The 26,745-nt window shown below is 27.0% G+C and overlaps 1 protein-coding gene across 2 annotated transcripts; it reads right to left on the reverse strand.

Annotated features, from left to right (window-relative positions):
• Positions 1–143: 143 nt before the first annotated feature.
• SecS (Sec synthetase) lies at positions 144–26,611 on the reverse strand. 2 transcript variants are annotated; one of them, XM_067267221.1, is made up of 10 exons: positions 26,407–26,611; positions 24,393–24,536; positions 22,047–22,224; positions 20,102–20,208; positions 19,903–19,964; positions 18,027–18,119; positions 11,847–11,945; positions 10,581–10,739; positions 3,334–3,411; positions 144–577 (listed from the first exon to the last, which is right to left on the reverse strand). In XM_067267221.1, exons 1-10 carry the CDS (start codon positions 26,494–26,496, stop codon positions 436–438), a joined length of 1,152 nt encoding a protein of 383 aa, XP_067123322.1. In that variant the 5' UTR covers positions 26,497–26,611; the 3' UTR covers positions 144–435. The 2 variants fall into 2 exon arrangements, with proteins under 2 accessions (XP_067123322.1, XP_067123311.1); XM_067267210.1 differs by lacking the exons at positions 144–577; positions 3,334–3,411; positions 10,581–10,739; ... (4 more) ...; positions 22,047–22,224; positions 24,393–24,536 and adding an exon at positions 24,765–26,271 and having other exon boundaries at positions 26,407–26,609.
• Positions 26,612–26,745: the final 134 nt, after the last annotated feature.

Consider the following 26,745-nt stretch of genomic DNA (forward strand, 5'->3'; position numbering starts at 1 on the left):
CAGGATTCAGTACATCTTAAAGGCATAAATAAGTACTTCTGAGATTGTAAATCAGTTCATTTCTAAGACAGAACCTTGAACTATTGAAATTTCTGTATTTCCTGTAAAATAACTACTAATTGAGTATCAAAAAACTAATGCAATTTAAATTAACATTCTGTTTACTTCTATAATGTAATCAAGTATTTTATAAAATAATAATACAAAATACAAATCAAACAAAAAAATCTCTCATATATTAGATTATTATTGCTGTAGTCCTTGGACAAGCTAAAAAAAAGTTTTAAAATTTACACATTATAAAAACAATGATTTTTCTTTTATAATGCTATTAAATAATTGCAAATATATAATTTTTAACCCTAGTTTCTTCCTCTGGAAATAAAATTTCAAACATCTGAAATTACCAAAATAAATCGATATTTTGTGGTTTCTTTAAAAGAGATTATAAAAATAATCTAATCCCTGTCCAATTTCCCAAATGGCAACACCTATTCCAAATTCTTCCGCTAGTTGTAGACGCAGTTTGATAGATTGCAGCGACGGATAATAAACTGTTCCACTTCCAGAGTCGGTTCTAAAATTAAAAAGATTTTCTGTATTTAATTATTATTATTATAAAAGTAAATATGTAATCATTACAACTTCTGATTTCATCATAAAAAATAATACATTAGTCTTATCAAGAAGTCAAACTTTTCTTTCCAATTAGCATTTTTTCTTCTGAATCTAAAATTTGAACACAAAATGAAGAATGTCAAAGGAAGTTGGCATATCTGTACTTTTTAATGTCCAAACCCTTTACATTGAAGATTTTGGAATCTTAGAATATTCTAAAACTGTTAAAAGAGGAAATGTCGGACCTCTTGACCCTAAGCCGAGAACATTTTATAAAAACAAATGATTTTAGTTTTGAAAAGATTTTTTTAATTTGGAAATTCAAAAGTGACAATATATTTTATAATGCTATTAAAATGTTCATTATCATTCATATCCTGAATAGGAATTCTTCAAATTTTTTCAAAATTATTTTTTTTATTTACACTAAGAATTCATTATTTGATTATACTGTGTTATTTTAACTAGAAGAAACATGCGAAGATTAATGAATTCTTACGGAAATTATTTTAACAAGATCAGTTACTTCAAGCACAAAACAGATGGCTGGAGAAAATCTAGTTTGGTTTTGTTGCATAAATTAATAAGTTTATTTAACAAAACCAAACTAGATTTTCTTTAGCAATAGTAACAAGAATATTTTTATACATGCTACCAGCAAATTATCATTTTGTTAATATTAAGGCAGGATTGTAAGAATGATCGAAACATATTTGTTAGCGGCAATTCAGAAATCTGTTATGGTGGGTTTAAATCAAACTACATGTACACAATTTAGATTCAAATTGAATTGACATCACATTTTTTATAAGCAGAAACAGTTTAGCAGTTTGATTCTACATAAAATTAAATTAAACAATTTATTAGATAGCACGTAACATTGTATAATTATGTAAAATATTTTCCATAAACAAATGGAAACATCTTTTATAAAATTACAAATACTGTGAAAAAATGTTTCAATCAAATTTTCAGAAACTGAATAATTGAAAATTAGAACTTTTTGTGTCAAAAAATTACTTTAGAACAGATTCAAAATGTCAAGGATTGGTGGACTATTTTCCACAAATAGTCTAAACCTGACAATGACAAGAGAAATATGGATATTTTAAAAATTTTGTAGCTTCCGAAAGATCAAAAATAGAATTATTTTATATTTACAATATATTGTAAACAACTATTATTATTTTAAATGTTGAATTAATAATTTTGTTTTTGTTATATCATCAGTCATTAGTAGTCACACAAGGTAAGATTTCTTAATTGCAACATACAACTATTGGTTTTAAGTTTTAACATTTACAAACACAATTTTATTCGATGATTTAATTGAAAATCTTAAGTAGATTCGAGATGTTCACCAAGTGTTTAATCGAAAAAGTTCCACAATTTTCCAAAAATCACTCTTTACGTTGACAAATGACATTACTCTGATTAAAAAAACTCAACAGTCGATGATAATTTTATTGACTTTTTAGATGAGCTCCTCAATCCCATGCTAATGCTGATTTTACTGATATTAAATGTACCAAGAATAATCAGATGTGTTTATAAACAACATTTTGGATTATTCTCAGAAGTGTGTTGTTATACCTATAAGGAGAAATTTCAATTCAGTTACTGTATTTAAAAGAGAATATAGATGTAAGCATGAGAAATGAAATAAAAATAGTCCATCTGGCTTGTTGATCTTATGTAATAAATCCCAGCCTTTGATTCTGCTATTAATCAATTTTTTCTTCTTTCAAAACCCTTTATACACAAGTAATCACCATATTTTATATTCTCTACATGATCTATATTCTGGATTCATAAAAAAAAGTAACACTTCAGATTTGATTCTTAGAGTATATAAACAAAAATAGTAAACGATAATCAATACAGATTTATAGTTATGCATGTAACATTTGTCAAGATTATAATGATGTCATAAAATCTTTAATTATTAAATGATTTTACAATTTACTGTTCAGAATAAATTACTTCTAAAAGTTAATCCTCTGTCAATTTACCATTTTAGACCATCAGATTTGCAGATATTTTCAACCTTTCGTGAAATGACTTGTTAACACTTTTTTACTTTTTAATAGCCAATATTACAAATCTTTGTATTAAAAAATACTTAACAATAAAGTTAATCACGAAATAAAGTATTTTTTTTTTTTTTTACACCATAAAATCAATACATTTCTTGATAGAATTTTTTAATAAGAGAGGACCTTTATTTATCGGTCGTCGCTCCCTGCCCCGTTTTGGTGTCGAGAAATTACAGTTGGCTTATTCTTAATACAATATAACGACATGCAGAAAACTGATATAAGACTGACTACGTTGAATAATAAGTCAAATTTATTGCAAAACTATTTATTAAATTATTCTCAAAATTCTAATCTATTAAATTCTTTCAAAAACAGAATGAACCTAAAAATAATTTATTAACTAATATAAACTTTAAGTTTTGTATATAGAATTGTACCAATATTCCTAAAATTCCCATATTTATTTACAGAGCTATGCTTGAACACGATAAAGTCGAGATTTAATTATTGTTTTACTCAATAACTGGCTTTTATTATTGAGATTTAACAAAACTAAAATCTCTCAAATAAATAAATAAAATTTTAAAAAAGTATATATATTTGTTGCCATTAACTATTATTTCTGTGAAAATAAAATCAAAATTACTAATACAAGTTTGTATTATTAAGTACTTACTTATAATTAAAATAATGTTCTCCGTGCTTCTTATCCCATTTTATTTTTGGTTTGTATTTTGTTAACATGTTGATATACCTGAAAAGATAATAAATTCAACTCTATAAAAGAGAATTATTTTTAAAATTTGTCTACGAAGAGAAAATAAAAGAGCAATCAGTCTTGGATTTATAATGTTTGATCAGTTGTGCCTATTCAGAAATAAACACAATTTTATAAATTTAATTATTGTTATTGATCACTCAGAATGAATGAATAAGAATTATGTTTTAAAAACTGCAAATACAAGGTATCACATTTCTATTATACTTAATTATCACTTATGTTTAAAAAATTTAATAACTAAAATAAAATACTTTTAAAATAGAATTTAATATTTCAACAATTAAAGTTTCAAAACTATTGCTTTGATGTAGATTTAGTCAAGTAGAAAAATGTATACAAAATTAATCACAAATAATAATAGTTATTTAATATCACGCATCACACTTTAAATATCATTTTACATTGTTATATATTAAAACAGTAAAATGTGCAGTCCTTCAAAATTTTCAAAAGTCAATGAATTTTACTATTATTAAGAAGGGAAAAGATAAACAATGTACTGCTTTCATTTTTAATTAAACTTTCTCTAAATTTATTTAGGCCAAGTTTTTCATCTGGTCTTGTAATCAAACAGATTACTATTTTGTAATAATTTCTATCTTTCTAAGAGTTTATTTGAATGTTATTTCTCTTACTTAGTATTTGGTTTTTGATCAATGCATTGTTTGTGCCTTGAATTCTTGCACTAATATGATTTGTCTTTTACAGTTGAATCAGATTTTGCATTGCCCAATCTATAAAACTGACAGTTGTATACACTAATTCTATTACAGTAAAACCCCATTTAATACAAAATTGAAGGAATTTAAAAATTAGCACACTGTATTAACTGACTTCTATTTGCATGTACTGTACTTTGCATAAAGCTATAATGTAATAATGGAATTTGACTGTATTACAGTTATAAGAATATATTTTTCTTTGGTTTTTTGTCGTCTTCAAAAAGCATTTTCTTATAACATAATCTTCTCACCTGAATTAGAAAACAGCCTATACAATATCACAATAATTCCAGTCAATGCTTGTGATTTTCCTTAGTTCATACCACAAAACTTCTAAAAAGTTCTGTGGTGTAAATCTAAGGAAAATCAGAAAAGTTAATATAAAAGTTTTCTACTATATCTACTATATAAACAGAAGATTTTCAAAATTCAAATTTTTTTTACAATGAAACAGCATTTCTTAATACTATAATAACTATTCCGTACATTTTAATTTAGTTTTGTCCTGATGAAGTCTTCGTGGGGTTCACTTGTTGAAGTGAACCCTTTGAAGTGGTTTTTGTAAGACAAAGAAGCTTTATAACAAGCAAACAGAATCTAATTCAGTTGTAGGGAAATTGCATAGAAAAGAACCTATCTTTAGTATCTGTGAAAAAGTGTAGCAAGAGTTGTTGTTCCTTAAAGTTTGTTCACATGATTTAAATTAAAAAAGGAAAAATATGTTTCATTACTGCATTATATATTAAACTATTGAAATCATAAAGGAAAACTTTTTGTTAATATCTTAACAGCGTTAAACCAAAGAAAATATTTCAAATAAAACTTAATAAAACATGGAAATTATAATTAGAAAAATATTTTTCTAAAGAATTAATAATTCTTTATCTTTTATAAATAACTGAATGAACACTATATTAATTTTATTTATTATTGATAGAAAATAATCAGCATTTATTTTTTTTCATCTGTAATAAATATTCAAATTAGAAAAATTCGTATGACCTTTATCAAACTTAATTTATCTAGTAATTAAAGATCAAATTAATGTAGAATGATGTTATAATTTTTTTGAACAGCATCAGATTTAATTATTAGTATATGGTAATATTTATAGTTTACACACACGTGTGCTTGTATAGTTGTTTTTGTAATTTATAGTTAATCGTATTAAGAGTGTACAGAAGTTGATTAGGAACTTTCTATGATGACAAAAAGTTAAATTAAATTTTTGCATTTTAGTGAGATCTTTCTGTTTTTGACAATCACTGCTTCTTTATTGTTCATACATGTTTCTCTAATAATACTAATATGTAAGATAAAGGAAAAGAATCATTGAAAAATATAAGAAAAATGTATTTTAAAAATAGAATAATATTAGAAAGGATAAAATCAGAGCTATTGAAATATATAATCATGTACAGTACAGTACAATGGCATATTTCCCATTAGGTCCAGACTTAGAAATGCAAGAGTTTAAACAGCACAAAAATTCAAAATAATAATAAAATAATTTTTCATAGAAACAATTCATAAAGGAATTATTGCAAATTAAAAGCCTACACAGGGTCAAAACAAGACACCACTTGAGTAATATTAATATACAAATAATTATATTAATATTTTGCACAGAGTGGTAATACTAATGATGGCTTTTCAATAGAAGTGCTCTTTGCCCCTTTTGTTCTGCTGCTTATGGCTGGATTTCAATGCCAGCAAAGTACAGAAATCACCATTCACCCAAAATACTATATGTAAGATCAGTATTGTGTAAGTTGTTATTGTAATATGTGCTATTGCCTTAAGAACTTCACCTCTTGCAGTCTAATTTTAGTATAATTTTAGTTTGATTCAACTTGTAACAAAAATTGTTTTATTGTATCAGTATCCTAAACAAAGATATCAAAATTGTGATAAACAAATTCAAATAATGCATAAAAACACAACTATTGCAGAATTAAAATTATAAAATCAAATTATTTGGTGCAAAAGTGTTTATATTTGTTTGGGGAGACCAGCATATTGTGGCCTAGGATCACCATATTTCTAAATGTATCACTGATCACATATATATTCTTCTTTATTAATATCATCTCATTATGTAGAGGAAAGATAGAATAGAAAAATTTATAAACAGAATTGATAAAACTGGATTGACATTATGAATCTAAAAGAATGACAAGGAAAATAATTTATTTGTATTGTTTACGTATGATATTCCAAGAAGAAAAGACAATAAAAAATGCTTAAGAAGAGTTAAATAAACCATTTGATATAAAGAGTAGAAACTTAATTGATTTAAGTGTAAGGAAACAATGGTATACAGCAGGTTGTTTGAAAACATTATATATATAATCATATACATCATAAATCAATATACGTTAACACCGTTACTGCATTTTTTTTACATTATATATAATATAGTTTTCAACAAATCTATAATATGAAAATTCCAAATTTACATGTTGTAGAATTTTTCTGGAAGATAAAAAATAAGAACATTATAACATAATATTGAGATATATCAAAAATAGCAAATAAATATGTAAGAAAATACTATTTCTGCCAGAAAAGAGAGAACAAGAATAAATATTGGCAGAAATAATATATTTAATATGATAAAAAACAAAACGAAAATATTCCAAATAGTATTAAGCAGGAGTGTATTAGAGAGAGAGAGAGAAAACAAAAAAATTAAAAGTGCATAAAGCAGAATAATGTACCATACTAGTATTCATAATGATATAGAATCAGTATAAAGGTGTGTTAAAAATAAAGCAAAGAAAGCAACTTTTAGAAGGGAATAAAATGTATATATTTGGCAAAGAAATTAATAGAGAAAAATAAGAAAATATTTTATATGCCATCTTTATACTTTTTAAAAATACTGTGTTAGAATCTTTAAGATTGTTAAACTCTTTTCTGTATTTAAACATATTATTTATGAATAATAAATGAAAACTTTTAACAACATGTAGAGAGATTTCCAAAAATATAGAAAAATATTGTAGGTAAAAGAAAAAAAACTAAAATCATAGAGAGATCAAGAATATGGAAATTGATTGCAACTTGCTCTCATCATATTAATTTAACATATTAAGAAAAATATCTGTAATATGTTTAAATCAAGCTATAACTAGAGTTATTTTATATTTAATTATAAATATTTAATGTAAAATTTAAAAATATTAATTATTCCATTATATACTAATTTTATCATTTAAATTTAGAAAGAATGATATATAAAAATGATTCTTTTTTATAAAGTTTGAAAGTAAATAACATTATTAAAAAATCCAAATTAACAAGCATAAAATCTTTTTGAAACAAAGAGTAAACAAATTATTTTTGTAAAGTAAGTATTGTTGATTAGTATGAATCCTATGATCTGTCCATTTAGATTGATTTATACAATAAGTTGTTTAAATTTCCAATGATTACATGTGAAGCAATTTTAGTGATGAGGAATAGCATTATAAAATTACAGTATACTAAATACTTAGATTGGACGTCATGCCAACAGTTGTATTAACACAATTAAAAACTTCAGATAAGAAGGCGTTAAAGTAATTAAAACAAATATTTTATTTGTGCAAGCGTTTTTGACGTAATTTACACATGTCATCCTCGGGTAGTTTGAATAACAAAGAGAATTTGAACGAAATATTTAAAATTTTAAAAAATTAACATTATTAGCTGTTTTGGAACAAAACACGTAAAAGTGACACGCATGCACCTTAACATATATAAAGGTCAAAACCAATTGGAAGAGCACCATAAATACATGTTATGTTAAAGTATAAATATAAAAACATGTAACATAATTTGAATGTAACATATATTAAGATACACTTAAAAAATTGATGCGCGTGCGTCTTACCCTACATTGGAGGTGTGGGAAATGAAAGTAGAATTATTGTTGATTTTTTAACCGTTTGTATAAATTAGTCCAAACTTCGGGTAATTCGAGGGTAGGGGAGCACAAATAAAATATTTCTTTTAATTACTTTAATGCCTCCTTATCTGAAGTTTTAAATTGTGTTAAATTACAGTATAAATATGACTACCAAGAACTAGTTTCTCATTATTGTAAAATAAATTGAAATTCATATCTACTCTGTTTACATAAAATACTTAGCTTAAAATCATCACAACACTTTTGTCCATCACAAAAAAAAGACGCCACCAGGAATCGACGAATCGTCACAAAATTTTTGAATAAATGAGTGAAGCTTGAGGAATGAGTAGGGAGGACAAAGCCCTTCTAGTAAATTATCAGAAATTTTAAGTTTGGGTAAAGTTTGTTGCTATATTTTTTATTCAGGAAGAATTGGCAAAACAGTCAATATTCAAATAAATTAACAATTAGAAGTATCCCTCATATAACACAATAGTTACATTGTAAAAGAGTGCCATGTTACACAAATCCATGCTATATGAGACAAAGGGCTAATACAATACATGGGGTTAGGTTCCAAAAGTTAACAGTAACAAAAAACAATAGTATTCTTTTAAGAGAAATACATTTATTGAAGCAATCAATAATTTATTTCTAATCAATCATTAACAATCACAATTAAAAGTACTGTATTATATGTTAATATAAATTTTAGTTAAACCAGGACATTTTTTTTACAAAGTATCATCGTCATCTAAGATTTTTTGTTGATCTTGATCAGAAATATCAGCAATGTCTTCATTGTTTTAAATTTTTTACCATAAAATTTTTTTATGTATGACAAAATAAAAATATGTTCTAGAGGGTTGCATTTATTCAATTGAGGACTGAGCATTTTTTTTTTTTTTTCAGAATCTGTGTTCAAATACTGAATTGTTTGAGTTGGGAACAGTTCGAATACTGAGATACCACTGTATTTTGTTTGTCATTTTTACGAATGATTATTTACCTACGGTCGAAAAAACGTTAATAACACTTACCTAAAAATGTTTAAATAAACTTTACTAAGTAGAAAGATTGATGTATTAATATAAAAACAAAACACAGCGACAGTCATAAAGGCTAAATCTGAAAGCAACAATGACACCTGGTTGATAGGAAAGCTAGGACAAGGAAGAAAAATATTGCACTATCAGTTTTCACTAAATCCAACAAAAGGCACAAAACAAATTGAAAATTTCAACATTCTAGAATCTGTGGGCAAATTTAAGTTAATACGCATGCTTACTTGAATAAAAATATATCAAATAAAGGAGTTTGTGCTTAAAAGTTGTGAAATTTTGTACGGAGGATTTCCCCAATTATCAAACAGTGTTAGAGTGAAACAATGTTGTACAAGGGATACCTGTATTTTGATTGATCAGTAAGGGAGTAATTCACAAAAAATTTCTTATTGTATCTTTTAAAGTAAAATTCAGTAAGAAAGGAAAAGATATATTTAAATTTCTGTAATTCATTACAGATTTATTGTTACATAATATTTCATCATCATAGCAATGATATACTGTACAACAGAAAGAATAAATAATGGAAATAAGAAATTAGAAAAAAGTTGAAAATAAATTTTTATTTAACATATAAATTACAATAAATTGCATTTAAACCTTTTGCATTAATTAATAGTTAATGCTTAAAAACGTTTCAGGCAAATTCAGAATGTATTTTCTAATTGATATTTATTTTTATAAATTCTATTTTGATTACAAAAGATGATAAAATTAAGCATAGATGTGAATTTTATCAGTATTGATTTATAATTTATTATCAGGATAATATTGGAATAAATTGTGTAATTTGTTTTATTTTTCTTTGCAAACATACATTATACATTTAATGTATATAATGTGTATATATACATATTTATTTATTTAAATATTAAATAAATAAATAAATATTAAAGTCAAATGTTTGTGTACATCATTACTATTAATGACACATTCATACATTCTTATAAAGATAATTTGGTTCAGAATAAAAAGAACACAAATTCTATTTATTTTAAATTCAGGATAAACTGTATCACTTGAGAATAATAATAATAATTCCTTTGCAGTTTTAAAAATATGATACAGAAAAAAACATCTGTGATGTTAAAAAGAAAGTTCAAATAAGTTATACAAATGCTTATATCATGTTAAATATTACTATTTTCAAATATTGTTATAAAAATAAATCATTCTAAAACTCCATATACCATAAATCATTTATACTGTACCCATTAATATGAAATTCAAAATAATAATTTAGGAAGAGAAATTATTTATCAAAATAAAATTCTGCATCGAATGAGTACAATTTCATAAGCCAATAATTCTTTGAAATTACTACTATACTGTGGAAATATACTGATATATTAAGAGAATGAATGTTTCTAATCAAAGGTATATAATTTAAAATAAAAAATATTTGATATATTAATAGAAACCATATATTATGTGGTAATAAATTTTAAAAAAATTACATACTGATTTCCAATAATTGGACCTCCTCCTCCACCATTTTTATAATCATTTCCATAGAAATTTAAACCCAAAAGCATTTTGTTCTTGAATGTTTGTTCCGCATCAGAAAGTAATACATTCATACATTCTTGAATCCATTGTAATGGACTATTTGGTCCCGGTCTAAAAATTTAAATATTAAAGAAATAATTAAATTTCTAAACAACGTATTGATAATATAAATTTATTAATTATATGGGATTCATAACATCATAGCAGATGATTAGTACTGTTTATTATAATATTCATACACCACAGAATTAATAATAATATTTTTCAATTTCCATCTTAATTACTGATAACGAATACAACTGACTGGTAAAATGATTGCTTATATAAAATATATAACTATTCAATAAAATCAAAGATTTATAGATAATTTATTAAAAATAGCATTAGAAAATTTTGAGAATAAAAACTGTTATTGTGTCGAAATTTAAATTATTTAATGTAATTAAACATATGGCAAACCTTGTCAAACCCTGATTCAATGCTTCCATGAATAGTCTAATACTTGTGAATGGTTCTTTTTCTTACATTACTTTTTCATGTCTACACTTAATTATCAGCATTTTAATTTTATTCTTTAAATACTTCCTGTACACATTCATTTAAATTTATAACATGTTTGAATTCACTGTTTGATCAAAGCTTAATGATTTGCCAGTTAGAAATAAGTTGCTTACTTTGTTGTAACTTATTCGTTTCAGTTACTACATACAATACAGAATAATTTATTAAATATTAATATAATGTATTTTATATTGAGATCTAAGTAATTAATATTTTTTGTTATTTCACAAAAGTTAATAAATAATTTGATATTCTCTTATATCAGCACAAAAATATTGATGAAAAATTTTTAATAAATTTTATCAATATTTTTAAATTTAATATTTTAAAATATTTTTACATAGCATTTATCATATTTTCTATTCTAAGTACACTTTTGTAACAACTTTGATATTCTTTATTTAACAAACTTTTCCTATAAAATTGATATAACAACATACATGTGGTAGCCTGTACAGAAAAACCATTATATAAACATTGTACATATGCATTTAATATCATTACTGTTTTCACACAGACTGATTATGAAAAATGATAAAGATTTTGGACCTATATTCATTTTTCAAAAGTAAAACTATTTAAAGACAGAAATATGTACTAAGAAATTTATATCATTTAATATCATTAATATAGAAATAAGCATATAAAATTAATTACCTTTCAATGCTAGAATAATCATATGTCATGAGACTGAAAGCAGTAATATACGGTGAAAGAGTTTTGATATCTTCTTTATGAATAGAACTCATCATGCCACTAAATTTAAAAATAAAATTGTACTTTTTAATATTTATAAACAAATTTATTTCATATTTTTATTTTTATACTATTTTTCATACTTAAATATTTAGCACTTATAGCCAATTGCAGAGACAATGTTTACGTGGTAACGATGATTTAGAGATCGTCTAGACCGGTGTTCCGCAACCTTTTTCTACTCACGGCACACCTATGACTCGACATGACTCGACACTGCACACCAAAATGTTATTCCCCTCAAAAATGTATGATATGATACTATTAATAGAATTTTGTAATGCCATAAACCTATTATTATTATTATGTTGGTTTTTGTGAGTTATACTTGATTGACACCGATGGCTGTGTAGTATGCTGGTCCAGAGTCAAGGCATAGTAATTTCAAGACAAGACAAAAATTAAATAAGTGTATCAGTGTGTGTGTCTGTATTCAGGAATTTTCTCACAATATGACATGTATTCAATATAGTGGCCTTCTGTAGTGTGATGTATGTGTTTCTATTCAATTCTAATGTGCCCAGGCTTTTGTGTAGTGTGTGTGGTATGACACCTGTAGAGGAGAGAACAACAGGTACAATAAGCACCCTATTCATCCTTCACAGATGCCTTATTTCCTGGGCAAGTTCTGTGTACTTGCTGATTTTTTCAGTGCATGTGTTTTGTATATTGTGAGTGTCTGGAACAGATGTCTATAATGTATGTGATTTTATTATGTTTATCAATGAGTGTGATGTCTGGTCTGTTGTGGTAAATTGTTTTGTGATTATGGCTCTGTCGTACATTTTATGTGTGTTGTTTTCCAATACTGTCTGTTGAATGTAGGCCTATTTGTAGTATGTCTAATAATTTATGTTTCTTTGCAAGCTCTTGATGTATTTGCTACTTGATTATGTCTATGTAAATTATCTGTATACTGTTATATATCTGTAATATGTAACAGTTATATATCTGTAATATCTATGTAATATATCTGTAATATACCAAGAGCTTACAACCAGAAGTGATTCATTGTGTGGTTTTTGGCATGATGTGACATTTTCTGCATGTACCGTTTGTGATTGTTGTATCTTTGAGTATGTCTTTTCTGTAGTTTTTAGTATTTATGATGTGATCCTGTATGGCAATCATGAATCCTTCCATCTCCCCAAAAAGGCAATCAGCTGTTTGATGCAGTTTTGTCAACAAAATCCTGGGCCAGATCCTAGGATGTCTGCCATGGAGTGTCTTTCACACCCATGACTGCTTAATGGTGTCAATGCTATTTATATGTTGTGTTGTGTCCATACATTGTGAATGTAAATTTAATGGTGTATTATTTAAGTCTGCTAGAGTTACTGCTTTATGTAACTGTGATGTTTCTTGTTTTCTGTAGAAAAACTCTCGCAGTGTCTGTATTTGTTTGTAGTGGAGGTTAACTATGTCGATCAGGCCATGTCCACCATCTTTACATGGAAGGGTTAATCTTTCTATGGAAGATTTAGGATGATGTTGTTTATGTGTAGTAAGTATTGTTCTTGTTTTTATTTGGAGTTGCTCAAGATCTGCATGAGTCCAATGTATAACTCCAAAAGAATAAGTGAGTACTGGGACAACATATGTGTTCATTGTATTAACATCATCTTATTTCATCAGTGCTGCAGCAGAGAATGAAATACAAGCATAAGAAACATAGCAATTGTGATAAAATTATATAAATAAAACTTGAAATTAATAGAATATGTAAAAGTTCATGTCACACCTTTCACCTTGTGAAGGCACACTGGTTGCAGAACACTGGTCTAGACTCTAGACTGCAGTTCAGAAAAATTTCATTGCAGAGATGGCATTTCTCGCTTGCCACAGTTTAGACAGAGCCTAGAAACCAGTTATTTGACCTACTTTTCAGACTCACTCAACAGCAGGTTTACGTGATGTTTTAATGCAAGTGGTAGTTTTGTTCGTGGAAGAGTTTAGATAAAAATGCGAATTGTTCCTTTCATAAATGTTGTAAATGGTACAAATCAACAAAATTGTTCAATAATTAATTGCTTGGAGTGAAAATAATAAAATGAAATACTTTAAATTTGTTTTAAATGTTCCAATTCAGATATTCAAATGGGTGAGGACTTAAAACTACAATTAATTTAAATCAGATACATTTATTTACAATTCAAGAATTGTGGCAGTTACAAAACGTTAATGCATTTCGGGGTCATTATTGTTAATCCTCTGGTCAGAACATTTTGTTAAACAAACGAGACAATTTTAATAATTACTGAAAACTTTTTATAGAAATAAAAAAATGTAATAATAATAAAATATTTAAAATTATTCATTTTGACAATTACAAAGGGTAGTAGAGAGTAATGCGATGTCAGAATAATTCCTTAAAAATCTATTCCGAAGATGAATTTCGAATTTATATAAATTCGAAATTCATCTTCGAAATTTGAAATATGGATTTGTTCGTATTTTATACCATGTTGGCAATGAAATTAAATACTGAAAAAGAAAAGAATTGTCATTAGCTGCCGAACAATGGTTGTTGACGGCCTTAAGATTTTATGTTCCAGAAGCTTTCAGTATATAACTGGCGACCTTATGGGAGTTTTTCTGATGTCATAAACAAATAACCTAATTGGCTGAACAACTCCTAAAACATGGGAGTAACAGCAAAGAAAGTAAGAACCAAAGTTTTGCTGAGGTTCATTTAGACGGCGTTCAGAAATAGACAATCGTTGTCTTTGCAATGCATTTTAAACTGTGGTTCAGCCAGCCAATGTCTAGACACCATTCCTCTGTTAATTGTCATTTAATGTAAACTCTGTCTGTGCAATTAGCTGTTAAAGTTTATTTAAAATATAAAATATTCCCAAGAACTTAATAATGGATGTACTGAAAATTTTAAAAATAAGTTTGATATTTCCAAACCTACTTATTTGTAAATATTAAGTGTAAAATTTGAAACTAATTTTATGAGATAAATCTAATAAAATTAAAGCATTTGTTAACATTTGGATAAAAATTATTTGCAAAAATGCTAATATATTTTCATGTTTAATAGCATAAAAAATTGACTTTAAAATTTTATTTTATTTGTATGATTCCATAAATTAACAATAAAAATGTGACATTAAATATCAAAATGAATATGAAAAACTTGTTTAAATAATTATTGCAAGAACATCAATAGAAGATCTCCAACAGACTGCTAATTGGAAAATTTCAGCTTTAAGGATTTTAGTGTATTAAACATGTATATTATTAATTTTGGAATCACAAATAAAACAAGCAATTATTTATTGTGACATCGTCACAATGCCAGGCTGCAACTTTTTCGATCTCAATGCACAATGCCCTTGATTTCAGTAGTGTCTTGTCCTGTACATCACACTTTTCCTGCTAACAAGAGATTCATACCAGTCATATATTTAACCCTGTTCTGGAGAAAATTTTTGAATTAAAATGACGTAACTTACAGCCTAAACTGGAAGTTTGTATATACAGTAGAGCATCGATTATCTGACTCAATTGGGGACTGGGGTTGGTAGGATAACTGAAAAAACGGATAACCGAAAAGTATGAAAAACTACATTATTAGTATATACCATGTAATTAGTATATTAGTATATTGCTATTAACCTACTTTGCGTTGAATTGTCATCAATGTTAAGCCTAACAAAATTTTTTTTAAAATAATAATCGTTGTTATTGTATCGTTAAAAATTATTTCTTTATTTCGCACAAAATAAATACAGTGCTGTACTATATATTGAAAAATATAAAACAAAAGAAAAAATATATTCGGGTTACATATTTTACATAAAGCAGGCCTATACATCAGAAAAGAAGCCCAAAATTTTCTTTTGCTTCACAGCTGACACTCATTTTTCTGCTGTTAAACCTCGCACACGTTTTAAAAACAGCAATTGGATAGATTCGTTAAATAAAATTAAGCCTTGTTTAAATACTGGTCTCCCTTTCATGGTCAAGCCTGGTTGTTGCCAGCTAAAACATGAAAAAATTTAACAAAAGTAATATTAAAGTAGCCAAGACATAGCCAGATATTGTAGTGCCACATCTCTAGCGGACATTTGAATTTGCCGACTAGAATACGGCCGGTTAACTGATGTGACGGTTGATCGGGGGTCAGATAATCGACGCTCTACTGTAATTAATTGGGTCCTCTGACTCCTAAGCTTTCTATTTCTGGTCTCAAATTTCATCTATCTGACTCTCATTCTTGAGATTAAGGATGGACAGACATATGGATGCCAGAGGAATTTTATAGGTCTGTAATTTCAAAATGCAGCGCAATCAATTCCATTAACATATTTTCTTTGGTACTTGTCAATATGACAACTTAAACTAAGACAATGAAAAGTAACTAATGATGTATTCTGGAACATTGAAATTAAATAAATGGTGATTCCTGTTTCAAGAGATTGTGTCTTCAATATTTAATATCTTGTAACTAATGTTTTCAATAAAGATAAATAACTAAATAATTATAATTAAAAATTCATTTTTAGTTTCCTACATTTTCATATCTAATTCAAATAGATTGCTATTTATTCTTAAATATTTAAGATAAGAATTTTAATTAATATTTCTATATGAAATTTATCCTATAATATTTAAGAATTAATAATATAAAGACAATAAAAAAACTGTTTATGTTTTCGTTTATTTTATTTTGTAATTAAGTTAAGCATAATACTACAGACTTTTGCAATTGTAGGCATTCTCTGAAAAATCATCCTCATTGAAAACTAATGAACACAAATGTCTAAAATGTTTGGAACATCTTAACAAATTCTACAGATGGGAAAAATTGATTAAAACTCTAACTATGAAATTACTGAAAATTAACACAAATTCACAGTTAATGTTACCTATGGTTCCAAAATGGCAGCTGGTCATTCATTCCAGTAAATAGAAGAAAGGAAACAGTGGGGACGCATGTTCTAACCTAACCTAACCTATTTTAATAATTTTGTTGGTAATAACTATGGTAATTTATTAGAATAGGTTAGGTTGGAATGTGCACTCCCACTGTTTCCTTTCTTCTATTTGCTGGAATCAGAGAAGAGCCACCATTTTGGAACCATAGGTAACATTAACCAAATTGTTTTGATACATAAAAAAGTTAACAAGATATTGAATAAATATAAAATTTATAAGTTGGTCTCCTTTACTGTCTGTTAGCATAATTATACAATTTGTGTCACTTATGCTTAGTTCAGTGGGATGGATAAATTTGATAAGTACAGTAGAGAACCGAAAATCGGAATTAATTGGGGACTGGGGTTGTTCAGATTAGGGATTTGTTCCGATTACGGTCTATGTACGAAAAAATATATTAACCTGTCCGATGTTCAAACTTTTCTCCGTTGCGTGTCGCTTTGTGTTGAATTTTTCTCCATTGCGTGTCGCTTCGTGTTGAATTTTCATCGATTTTAAGCCTAACGAAAATTTTTATAATAATAATCAAGGCTATCGTATCGTTAAAAATTATTTCTGCATTTTGTACAAACAAAATAAATATATCGAAGAATATAAAAAACATTAAAATTATACTTTACAAGTAAATTTAGTATCAAAAACATTCGATTCAGCACGACACAGTCCGACTGAAAATCGTGCCGATTACCGGCGATTCCGATTACCAGGGTGCCGATTTACGACTCTCTACTGTAGTAGTATAAAAAGTATGTTATATATAAATTGCTAAAGACTTTAAAAAATTATAAATTACATTATATATATCTAAAAACTTTTTGGTTGTATAAAATAATATAATGTTATGTATAATGGATGAATCGATTTTTTGAATGCAATATCAAAAAAGAATGAAAAATTATGTGTGTGTTATTTTTTTGGACAAAAAAATCTATGAAAAATGATAACGAACTGAAAATGTTTATCTTAAATCTAGTTCATTTTAAATATTTATAATTTAATAGTTCTTCAGTGCTATATTAAATTCTAAATAGAATATAATTACTTGCTATTTTACAAATAATTCCAGAATATTTCAGATTAACTTTTATATTTGTTTTGTATTGTAAATGAAGAGAGTTTATTATATATACTTACTTGCTATATATTGGTGGAGGAATCACAAGTATCACATGCAGTTTATTTTCTTGGAATTTGTTGGCAATATTCTGTATAACATTAATTAACTTTCTGTCAATAAATAAAGTTATTAAAAACATGAAAATGTTTCAGATTTAATATATTTTATTTCTTCTTACTATATATAATATCAATTTCAATCTACCATTCATTTTAAAGTTATTGTTGAACAAGAAAATAGTTTTTCATGAAAAGCCAAAAGTTCTTATTTTTTGATTTAATAAGAATGTATTAGTCAATTTTATTATTCAAACATACATTAATATCACAGATGACTTAATACTTTAAATCATTATCATCCATATACTGCAAATATTAGCTGTATTTATTGTTAATTACTCAATAAGATGTTGGCTATTAAAAATGTATAAAAAAATTTAGTTATTTATCTAAATACAGTAGATACTTCCTGTAAGTAAAATAACATTATCATCTTTCTTAATATTACTGTAAAATTCTACAGATATTTCAATTACATTTTCTAAATATAATATAAATGAAGTGTTCTACACTAGCATTAACGAATTAATAAATATGTAAACAATAATCAAAGGCATAGTTTCTGTTTAAATAAAATCCACATGTAGTATAATATATACCTTATAAAAAAAGATACATGTTGTTTAACTCTATATGCTTTATGTTCTATATATTAATTAATCATATCTTTGTTTTTTTTACTGATTTATTTTTGTAAGATAAATGAGTCACTGAAGAGAGTGTCGTAGTTCTTGAGACAAATTTAAGTAAATTACAGTTCATACAGAACTAAACTTTATTACAATTTACATTATTCACGGCAATTAATTACGAGACAGAACAATTCTCATCAAAGTTTCTAGCCAATGGACCACACTAGAACTTAAAGTTTTTGCAGATAATGTCTGAGGATCTCAGAATGGATGATGATAAATAAATGGCAAAAAATAATATGCTAAAAGTAATCCAAAATATATGTATTGGTTATAATAAAACTTCTCTTATTTAATGAGGTTTAAAATGGGATTGATTTAAATAAAATTTTGCTAATTTTTCAGAACAGATAAAAGATAATGTTGATCATTAGCAGAAAATATGCTGAAATAACAATCAGATTAAGCTTCTATAAGACATATCCATAATTTTATTAGATCATGCTTTCAAAAATGATCATAATGCACTAACAATTATTTAGAAATGCCAATTTATCATCACAAATACAGAGATCTGACCCACTTTTTACAAAATCTTCAGAAAGTTAGTTTATTTCTTCATTAGTATCATGAATTTGAACATTGAAAAATTAATATTGTGACCATGTATTGCAAGATCATATTTTATTAGGTTTATAAATTATTATTACAGATGTTTCAAAATATTTTTAAATTTTGGTTTAAAACTTTTTTTGATATGTTATTAAAGTATCACATTCGTTTATACAAATTATTCTGTAGTATTAGTATACATGCAAAACAACATATTATGTTAATGTTCTTTCAAAAAAATTCCTTTTGTACACAATTTTTAAATTCTTCTATATTTTGAAATACAGTTCATAGACCTCTGAAATCATTTAAGTGATCAAAGTTACTTTGTTTATTAAGACACACTTTTGATAATTCGTTTGTTTGTATATGTGTAAAATATGCATTAAATCATATTTTTGTAATTTTATAATACTGTGTATAATTTATTTTTTTCAAAAAGTTTTGAAATATTACTATAATATACAAAACAAAAACTAAATAAAATCAACAAATTCCAAAATAAATAATGTTTTGTTTTATTTCAATAAAAACAAATAAATTATGCTTTAAATTTGAAACATTATTCCTAAGCAGTAAATTTTACTTACATTTTCAGTTTTCCACTTAGAATATTCCATAATTCTAGAACATATCCATCAAAATCATTTTTCTATAAAATAAATTTTTAACAATACTTAAAGCTATTACATGTTAACTTATTTTTATATTTTACTGTAATTACTCCATTTTAGATAAAAGAGAAATGCATAAGTATAATTATAAAATAGTGACAAATTATATACATACTTTGGCTAAATCAATTAGCTCAACACATATTTCATTGAGAAAATTAGAATTTTCTATTAAATTCATTACAGAATCGTATGACCACTCTTCAAAGATAAGCCTAGGAACTGTAAAAAAATAAAATAATTATATATTTTCTTTATGATTTAATATAATAAAAGAATAATAATAATAAATATGGCTCAGTATAAATTTATAAAAGCAAAACTGTTTATTCTATTTTTAACATTTTAAAATAGAAAAATTTTTGGTTATGTTACACTTAAAATATGCTTTAGTTTGGCTTTTAATACTAATTTGGTTTTAAAAAATATAAAATTAATATTAATAATAACAAAATTACTGATAAAGACTTTATAAGAAATAAGATCAATTTTTTAAAGAAAGATATTAATGGGTTGATATAGATGTATAAAAACAGTTTAGAAATAGCTAATATTCTTAAGAGGTCAAAAGAAAAGCGATCAGAGTAAATATTGGGAGCAAGCTTTAAACAAATTTAGGAATGATAAAGAGAAACCATCAGTTGATATACATTTATAAACACAGAGATGTAGGAAGTAATAAGATAGGTAAGCAGATGATAATAAGTAGATTAGATTGATAAAAAAAAATTATTTTTAATGCCTTTCCTAACAACTTTCATGACATAGAAAACACATGCTAATTTATATAAAATTGAATAAATTAAGACATACTTTATTTATATTGATATGATTAAATTAGTTTATATAGATGATTAAAGAAAAGATGATTGTTCTTAGATTTCTAAAAAAAAATCTGAAGTATATATTGATATAAAAAAATCTTTCATTACCTTTCTGCTTGAACTGGAGTCTATAAAAAACAAAACATCAAGAGCTTTTGGTGTTTTTTTTACCCATTTTCAGTCCTCATCACCAAAAACAATCTTTTTATTTAGAACCATCTGCCACTGTTTAAATCCATCCTCATCTTATTCTAGAACAACATTCATTCAGTTCAAAATATCTTCTATATTCTTCTCTTTACTCCTCCACTTTCAATTCTTTTTTACCATCCATTTCCTGGCAGTTGAAAAAAATATCCACATCCTTTATATTAATAACTTCTTTGGTTAAATTTTCTTTGTAAATATTTAATTTTTCAACTACCCATATGTTATCATCATTTACTGGTAATGTCACTTTTGCCCTATCAAACTCCATTTTCACCTCTCTATTATAGGCTTCACTGCCGAGTACGGTGTTCTTAATTCTTCCTATACAATTTCCAAATGTCCAGTTCAAGCAAAAAGATAATGAAACATTAGTGATTTTATGGAGTTAGATTATACGCGTGACGGTATAAAGTGGCTCAAAAACTGTACCTGTAATTAAGGATGACACTCTACAAAGTAACTGTTTTCCTGTGTAATTTCTTGTTTTAACATCAGTTATAATTATTGTAATTTATGTTTTGTTTTATTCATTTGATTCTAAGAAATTTCTAAGTTGACATGCTTTATCATCATTATTTATCAGTACTAACAATAATGATTATTTATAATTTCAACAAAGCATTTACTTGTAATTGATAATTTATTAATAGAACAATGAATATCTGATAAAACAGGCTGTTTTTATCTCTCTTTCCACTCTCGGCACTAAGAGGGCCTTTATTAGCAAGCCCAGTATGGGTTCGGCCAGGTCCACAATGGGATGGATGGCTGGGTGGCAAGAGAAGAGAGAGACATCAAAAAACAGGCTTCAATGAAATAATGTGTGAAGATCTGATAAAATATAATTTTTCTACATCTTGCAGTTTAGGAATCTTATGGGAATCGTAAAGAAATAAAATGACGTACAAGTGTTTTGTTATCAATGGAAAGAAATACGATTGCCATCTTAAATACTCAAAATTATAATTATTATTATCATTTTAAAGTTTTATAATATAAAAATACTTATAAATTTTTAATACATACCAATTGAGACTATTTTATTTGATCTTTTAACATCAATTATCCACTTTTTGTCAATATCATGTTTTCCTTCAATAGCAAAACTGTTGGATAATTTAGGTTTTAACTGTAACCAGACCGGTGATATCATGGTAAATTTTGATCCAAATATTTTTGCTATGTCATATCCGTGATTGTTCCACTAAATATTAAAATAAACATTTCTATATTAAAATTTTCATATAAATTAAAATTAGGAAATTGTAAAGGATGAATGAATTCTAAGAACAAACTAAATTCACAATTTACACGATTTCTATATTTCCTAATACAATCATTTTCAGTATTTAATTGTAATTTCAATTTTATTTTTCCTAGTATTTAAGTATAGATGGCAGGTGAAGAACTTTTGTCTACCATAGATCTCAATTGTGTGCCATTTGTGGGCCTTAACAAATGCAAAAGCTGTTTTAAGCCTTCTTGCATTTGCCAAGGTCTACAAACTGGGTATTTAAGTATGCAAGAGAATAATAATGATTGAAATGCCCAAGTTAGAAAAATAGATCAGAGCATTTATTTTAATAAATTAAAAGAAGTTAAATACAACTATAATTAATGATATTCATTTCATAAACTTTCTAATTTTTTCTATTGAATTTATAATACTAAATTTTATTTTGTATTTTGGTTAAAAATATTCAACAATGTTATGTAAAATAAAAGGAAGGTAATTTTAAAAAATTGTTTTTTAAGCTTAGTAATAATTACAGAATTTTTTATACATGAAATTTAATGTTTTGGAATAACTTACAAGTTTTAAATTAAATCATCTTTATTTAAAGTCAATGAATTGTAACTTGTGAAGTTATTTTAGTGTCTTTGTATAAATTTAACGCATTTTTTCTGTTCTATATTATTTTCTCAATATACATGAGGAGTCTGATATTAAAGGTACAGGCCAAAATTACACTAACATTCATAATTAAAGAAAATATTTAATACATTCCACAAACTACACACTTTTATGTATTTCTCAACATAATCGCTGTAAACGTTGAGACAATTATCCCAGCATGACACTACTTGTAAACATGCCTTCATAGTACTGCTGTTTGTCAAGTTGCTTGACATAGTCCAGAATAGTGTCTTCTAATTCCTCCTGATCTGCAGTGTTTCCCTGCCAAAAATTTCTTTAAAGGTCCAAGTAAATGAAAATCCTAGAGCTAAATTTGGACTATCAAATCAAACCAAACTGTGGTTGGCACAGCAGAATTGGGAGGCCTGCAACATCTTCAGTATACTCCCCCATTGGATTTTCATTTACTCAGACCTTTAAAAAAATTTTTGGTGGGGAAATGCTTTGCAGATCAAAAGGAATTGGAAAATACCATTTCGGACTACTTCAAGCAACAATATCATAAAGGGATGTTTAGTGTCATCATGCTGGGACAAATGTCCAGACGTTTGCAGCAATTATGTCGAGAAATAAACAAAAGTGTGTAGTTTTTGTGGAATGTATTAAATATTTTCTTTAATTATAAATGTTAGTGTAATTTTGGCCTGTACCTTTAATATCAGACTCCCCTCGTACATTATAATTTTTTGTTTCTTAAGTTTTATATTATTATTTCTATTTTGGTTTATAAAATTTCTTAAACTAAAAACCATAATAAAAACAGAAGTATTGTTTTATGAAAAAAATTTTGAATGACAGATGTATATTTTAAATACAGTTTGACTATTTTATCTGTAATCAGTTGTCAAATTCTTACTAAATATAAATTATCAGTTTCAACAACAAAATGATAATATATCAATTTGTTAATTAGATAATCCAATATCTGAAATATTTTTATATCAAAATAATAAATACAAAAACAAATATTGGATAGAATTTTTTCATTCATATTGCAGTAAATGTAATCTACAATTTTTATATTGAAAATTATTTAATAGATTATACAGGATATTGTATTAGTTATTCGTCCAAATCAAAACGAAATCATGTAAAATCTGCATTTATACCGATATCACAACATATGCACAAAATGACATGACACTAGTTGTGTATATCGTAAAAGTCGGTATATATTTTTAAGTACTACTAGAATCAATTTGAAACAGCTGCATGCTGTTATTCATGATTGTAACGAATCGAACAGCAACAATGTAATTTTTTCAAACTAATTTTAATCACTCTTTATATCTTAGTTAAGATAAATATGGGATGACCCAAAACTCGGTTAAGGAATTATTTCCTTTCGATTAATACAAGTATATGTCATTTATCACGAAAATGATTATATATAAAGCATTTCAAATGAAGTTACTTTAATGATTGTCGCAAATATTTTGGGAAAATTTACTTACAGGTGTAACATAACCCAAAACAATGTTGTTAAAGTTACGAATTCCTGTTTGTGCAAGACTGAAAGATTCATGTTCTTGTATAATATCCTTATATTTGGGATTTTCTGTGATCAAATCATTAAAATTTGAAATTTTAGACGAAGTCTGGAAATATAAGAAACACATATCTTAAAATCTATCTATACATGTTAAAATATATTAGTAACTTAAAATTTCTACATTAAAAATTTGAATTAATAAAAACAAATTCAGTGTTAACTAAATTTTAATGAATTTATAAATGCTGACATTTAAGTATTTAATGTAATACAAAACAATGACTTACAAATTTATTTTTACAAACTAAAAAATCTATATTATAACAAATTAATATTTTGGAATTAAATTTTTTTAATGTTTCTAAACATCACATTCATTATCTATATTTTCATTTTTTGCATTTCTTTGATGCAATTTGACAAAAACTTTATTCAATCTGTTTAAAAAAGTATCTACGTCTTGTTTTGTAATTCCGATGGCAGCAGCAACTGTAAGATAGGAATACGGATATTTATCAGAATGAGATCCCCAGCCAATAAACTTATAATTATTAATTTCTTTAGTGTCGTAAGTAGTGACGACACGAGCACCAGACACGCATCTAGTGAAAAGCATAGACCCTATTTCAGATAAACTAGAGCGATCCTCTTTCACGCCATTCAGAGATATGGCCATAGAAATAGGATTATGCGGTGTTTCGAGAAGTCTTTCTCCATATTTAGTAGCGATTACAGAAATTTCATCTTTTAGATAAAGGAACATTTCTTTTCTTTCTTTAAGTAAATTCTTATATCCTTTCATTCCAAGATGAAGAAATGTAATAAACACATCTAAAGAAGGTGTGCCAGAACCTCTTCCGGGATACATTTTACTAATTTCTCCAATAAATTTTTTGTCAAAACCGGCAATAACGGATCCGCCGACGGGCACCATAAAATTCTTATCGGTACTCTGTACGTAAGCGTCGACTCTACCGACGGTAAAAGCCTGCTGAATTAAATGCATACATTTCGACGACTGAACTCCGTACGCGTTGTTCACGATGTGAGGCACGTCGTATTTGGCGCACAATTTTCCCACGTCCGCAAGGTCATCGGGAGTGCGAGGAGCAAAGCAACTGGTGGTACTCAGCACACACGCCACGCTTTCCGAACCGAGCACTCTCAAACGTTCCTCGATCTTCTCGACGTCGGTCTGCAACTCGTCATTATTTAGTTTATTTTCTATAATAATCGGTTCGAACCCGGCAGTCAAAATACACTTGAAACACGATTTCTGATCGATTCTCGGCCATATTACGTATCTGGCTTTCAGTCTCTTCGAACGAAGAGCGAGAAGGCACAAGGTAATACTCATACCGGTCGCCAAGGGAACGATAAAGCACGAGGAGGTCGACGGTGCCCCGTACGTCTTCAGGACGTCCAACATAAAGGAATTGGCCAACTTATTCACCAGACTCGATCCGGCAGCCTTGGGCTGTATTTCGGTGATGTCTCCAGACCTACCGATGCCGTGTCCCATCCTGAAGTGACGCCTGGCGACTATCTCGGAGGCAACGCGGGCCTCCCTCTCTCCCACGCCGCAATTACCGGGAAAGTTATTACTATCCATCAACGCCAAGTTGTGCAGCAGCAATTCGACAGTGGCTTCATCCCAACCTTCTTCCGGACACTTTTTGTGTTCTAACAATATACGAATGGTATTTTCTCTTGCAGTTAGCGACTGCGCCGCTTGTTCAACATAAGTAGAAGGGAGGAAATTTTTTGCGATATTCAAACTGCTGCTGTTCATCGTCCAAGTTTTCAATTTCACACTTTACTTAATAAGTTTGAATGAACGGCTACAAAAGAAATTATATATAAATATACTAAATCAACACAACACAAAATAAATGCAACAAACATTCATGCAGCTATATTAAAATTTATGCGGGGGGAAATCAATTTGACCAATCAGAGATTCTCATACAACACACCTTTGCTCTTTCGTCGCGACTGCTTTTAGAGATGGTGCTCAATATGCATTCGATGCTAAGTAATAAAATCAAAATTTGTATATGATTCATTTCGCGAAGAGGAATAAATATTATAACGAAACAGTTCACAGGTCATCAGATTTCCATAGCATCATCTCCACTCGACCTATCAAGTCTTTTTTTAATTAAGACGTGTAGCGCGATAAGTGTTGCCAACTACTCTCTAACAATTTTCCGAACAACAAAAAGAAAATGACAATTTCAGATTGCCGAGCGAAATTTTAGTCTAACTCCAATTTTTTTTTTTTCAAAATTTTTCTAGATTTCTCTAGACGTTGT

This window comes from Centruroides vittatus, unplaced genomic scaffold (genome assembly GCF_030686945.1).
Source record: "Centruroides vittatus isolate TY-2023 unplaced genomic scaffold, ASM3068694v2 contig_1057, whole genome shotgun sequence".
Lineage (NCBI taxonomy): Eukaryota > Metazoa > Arthropoda > Arachnida > Scorpiones > Buthidae > Centruroides > Centruroides vittatus.

Excerpts from the sequence above, each read along its gene's own strand:
- SecS (XM_067267210.1), bottom strand. The coding sequence starts at position 26,222 with ATGAACAGCAGCAGTTTGAATATCGCAAAAAATTTCCTCCCTTCTACT.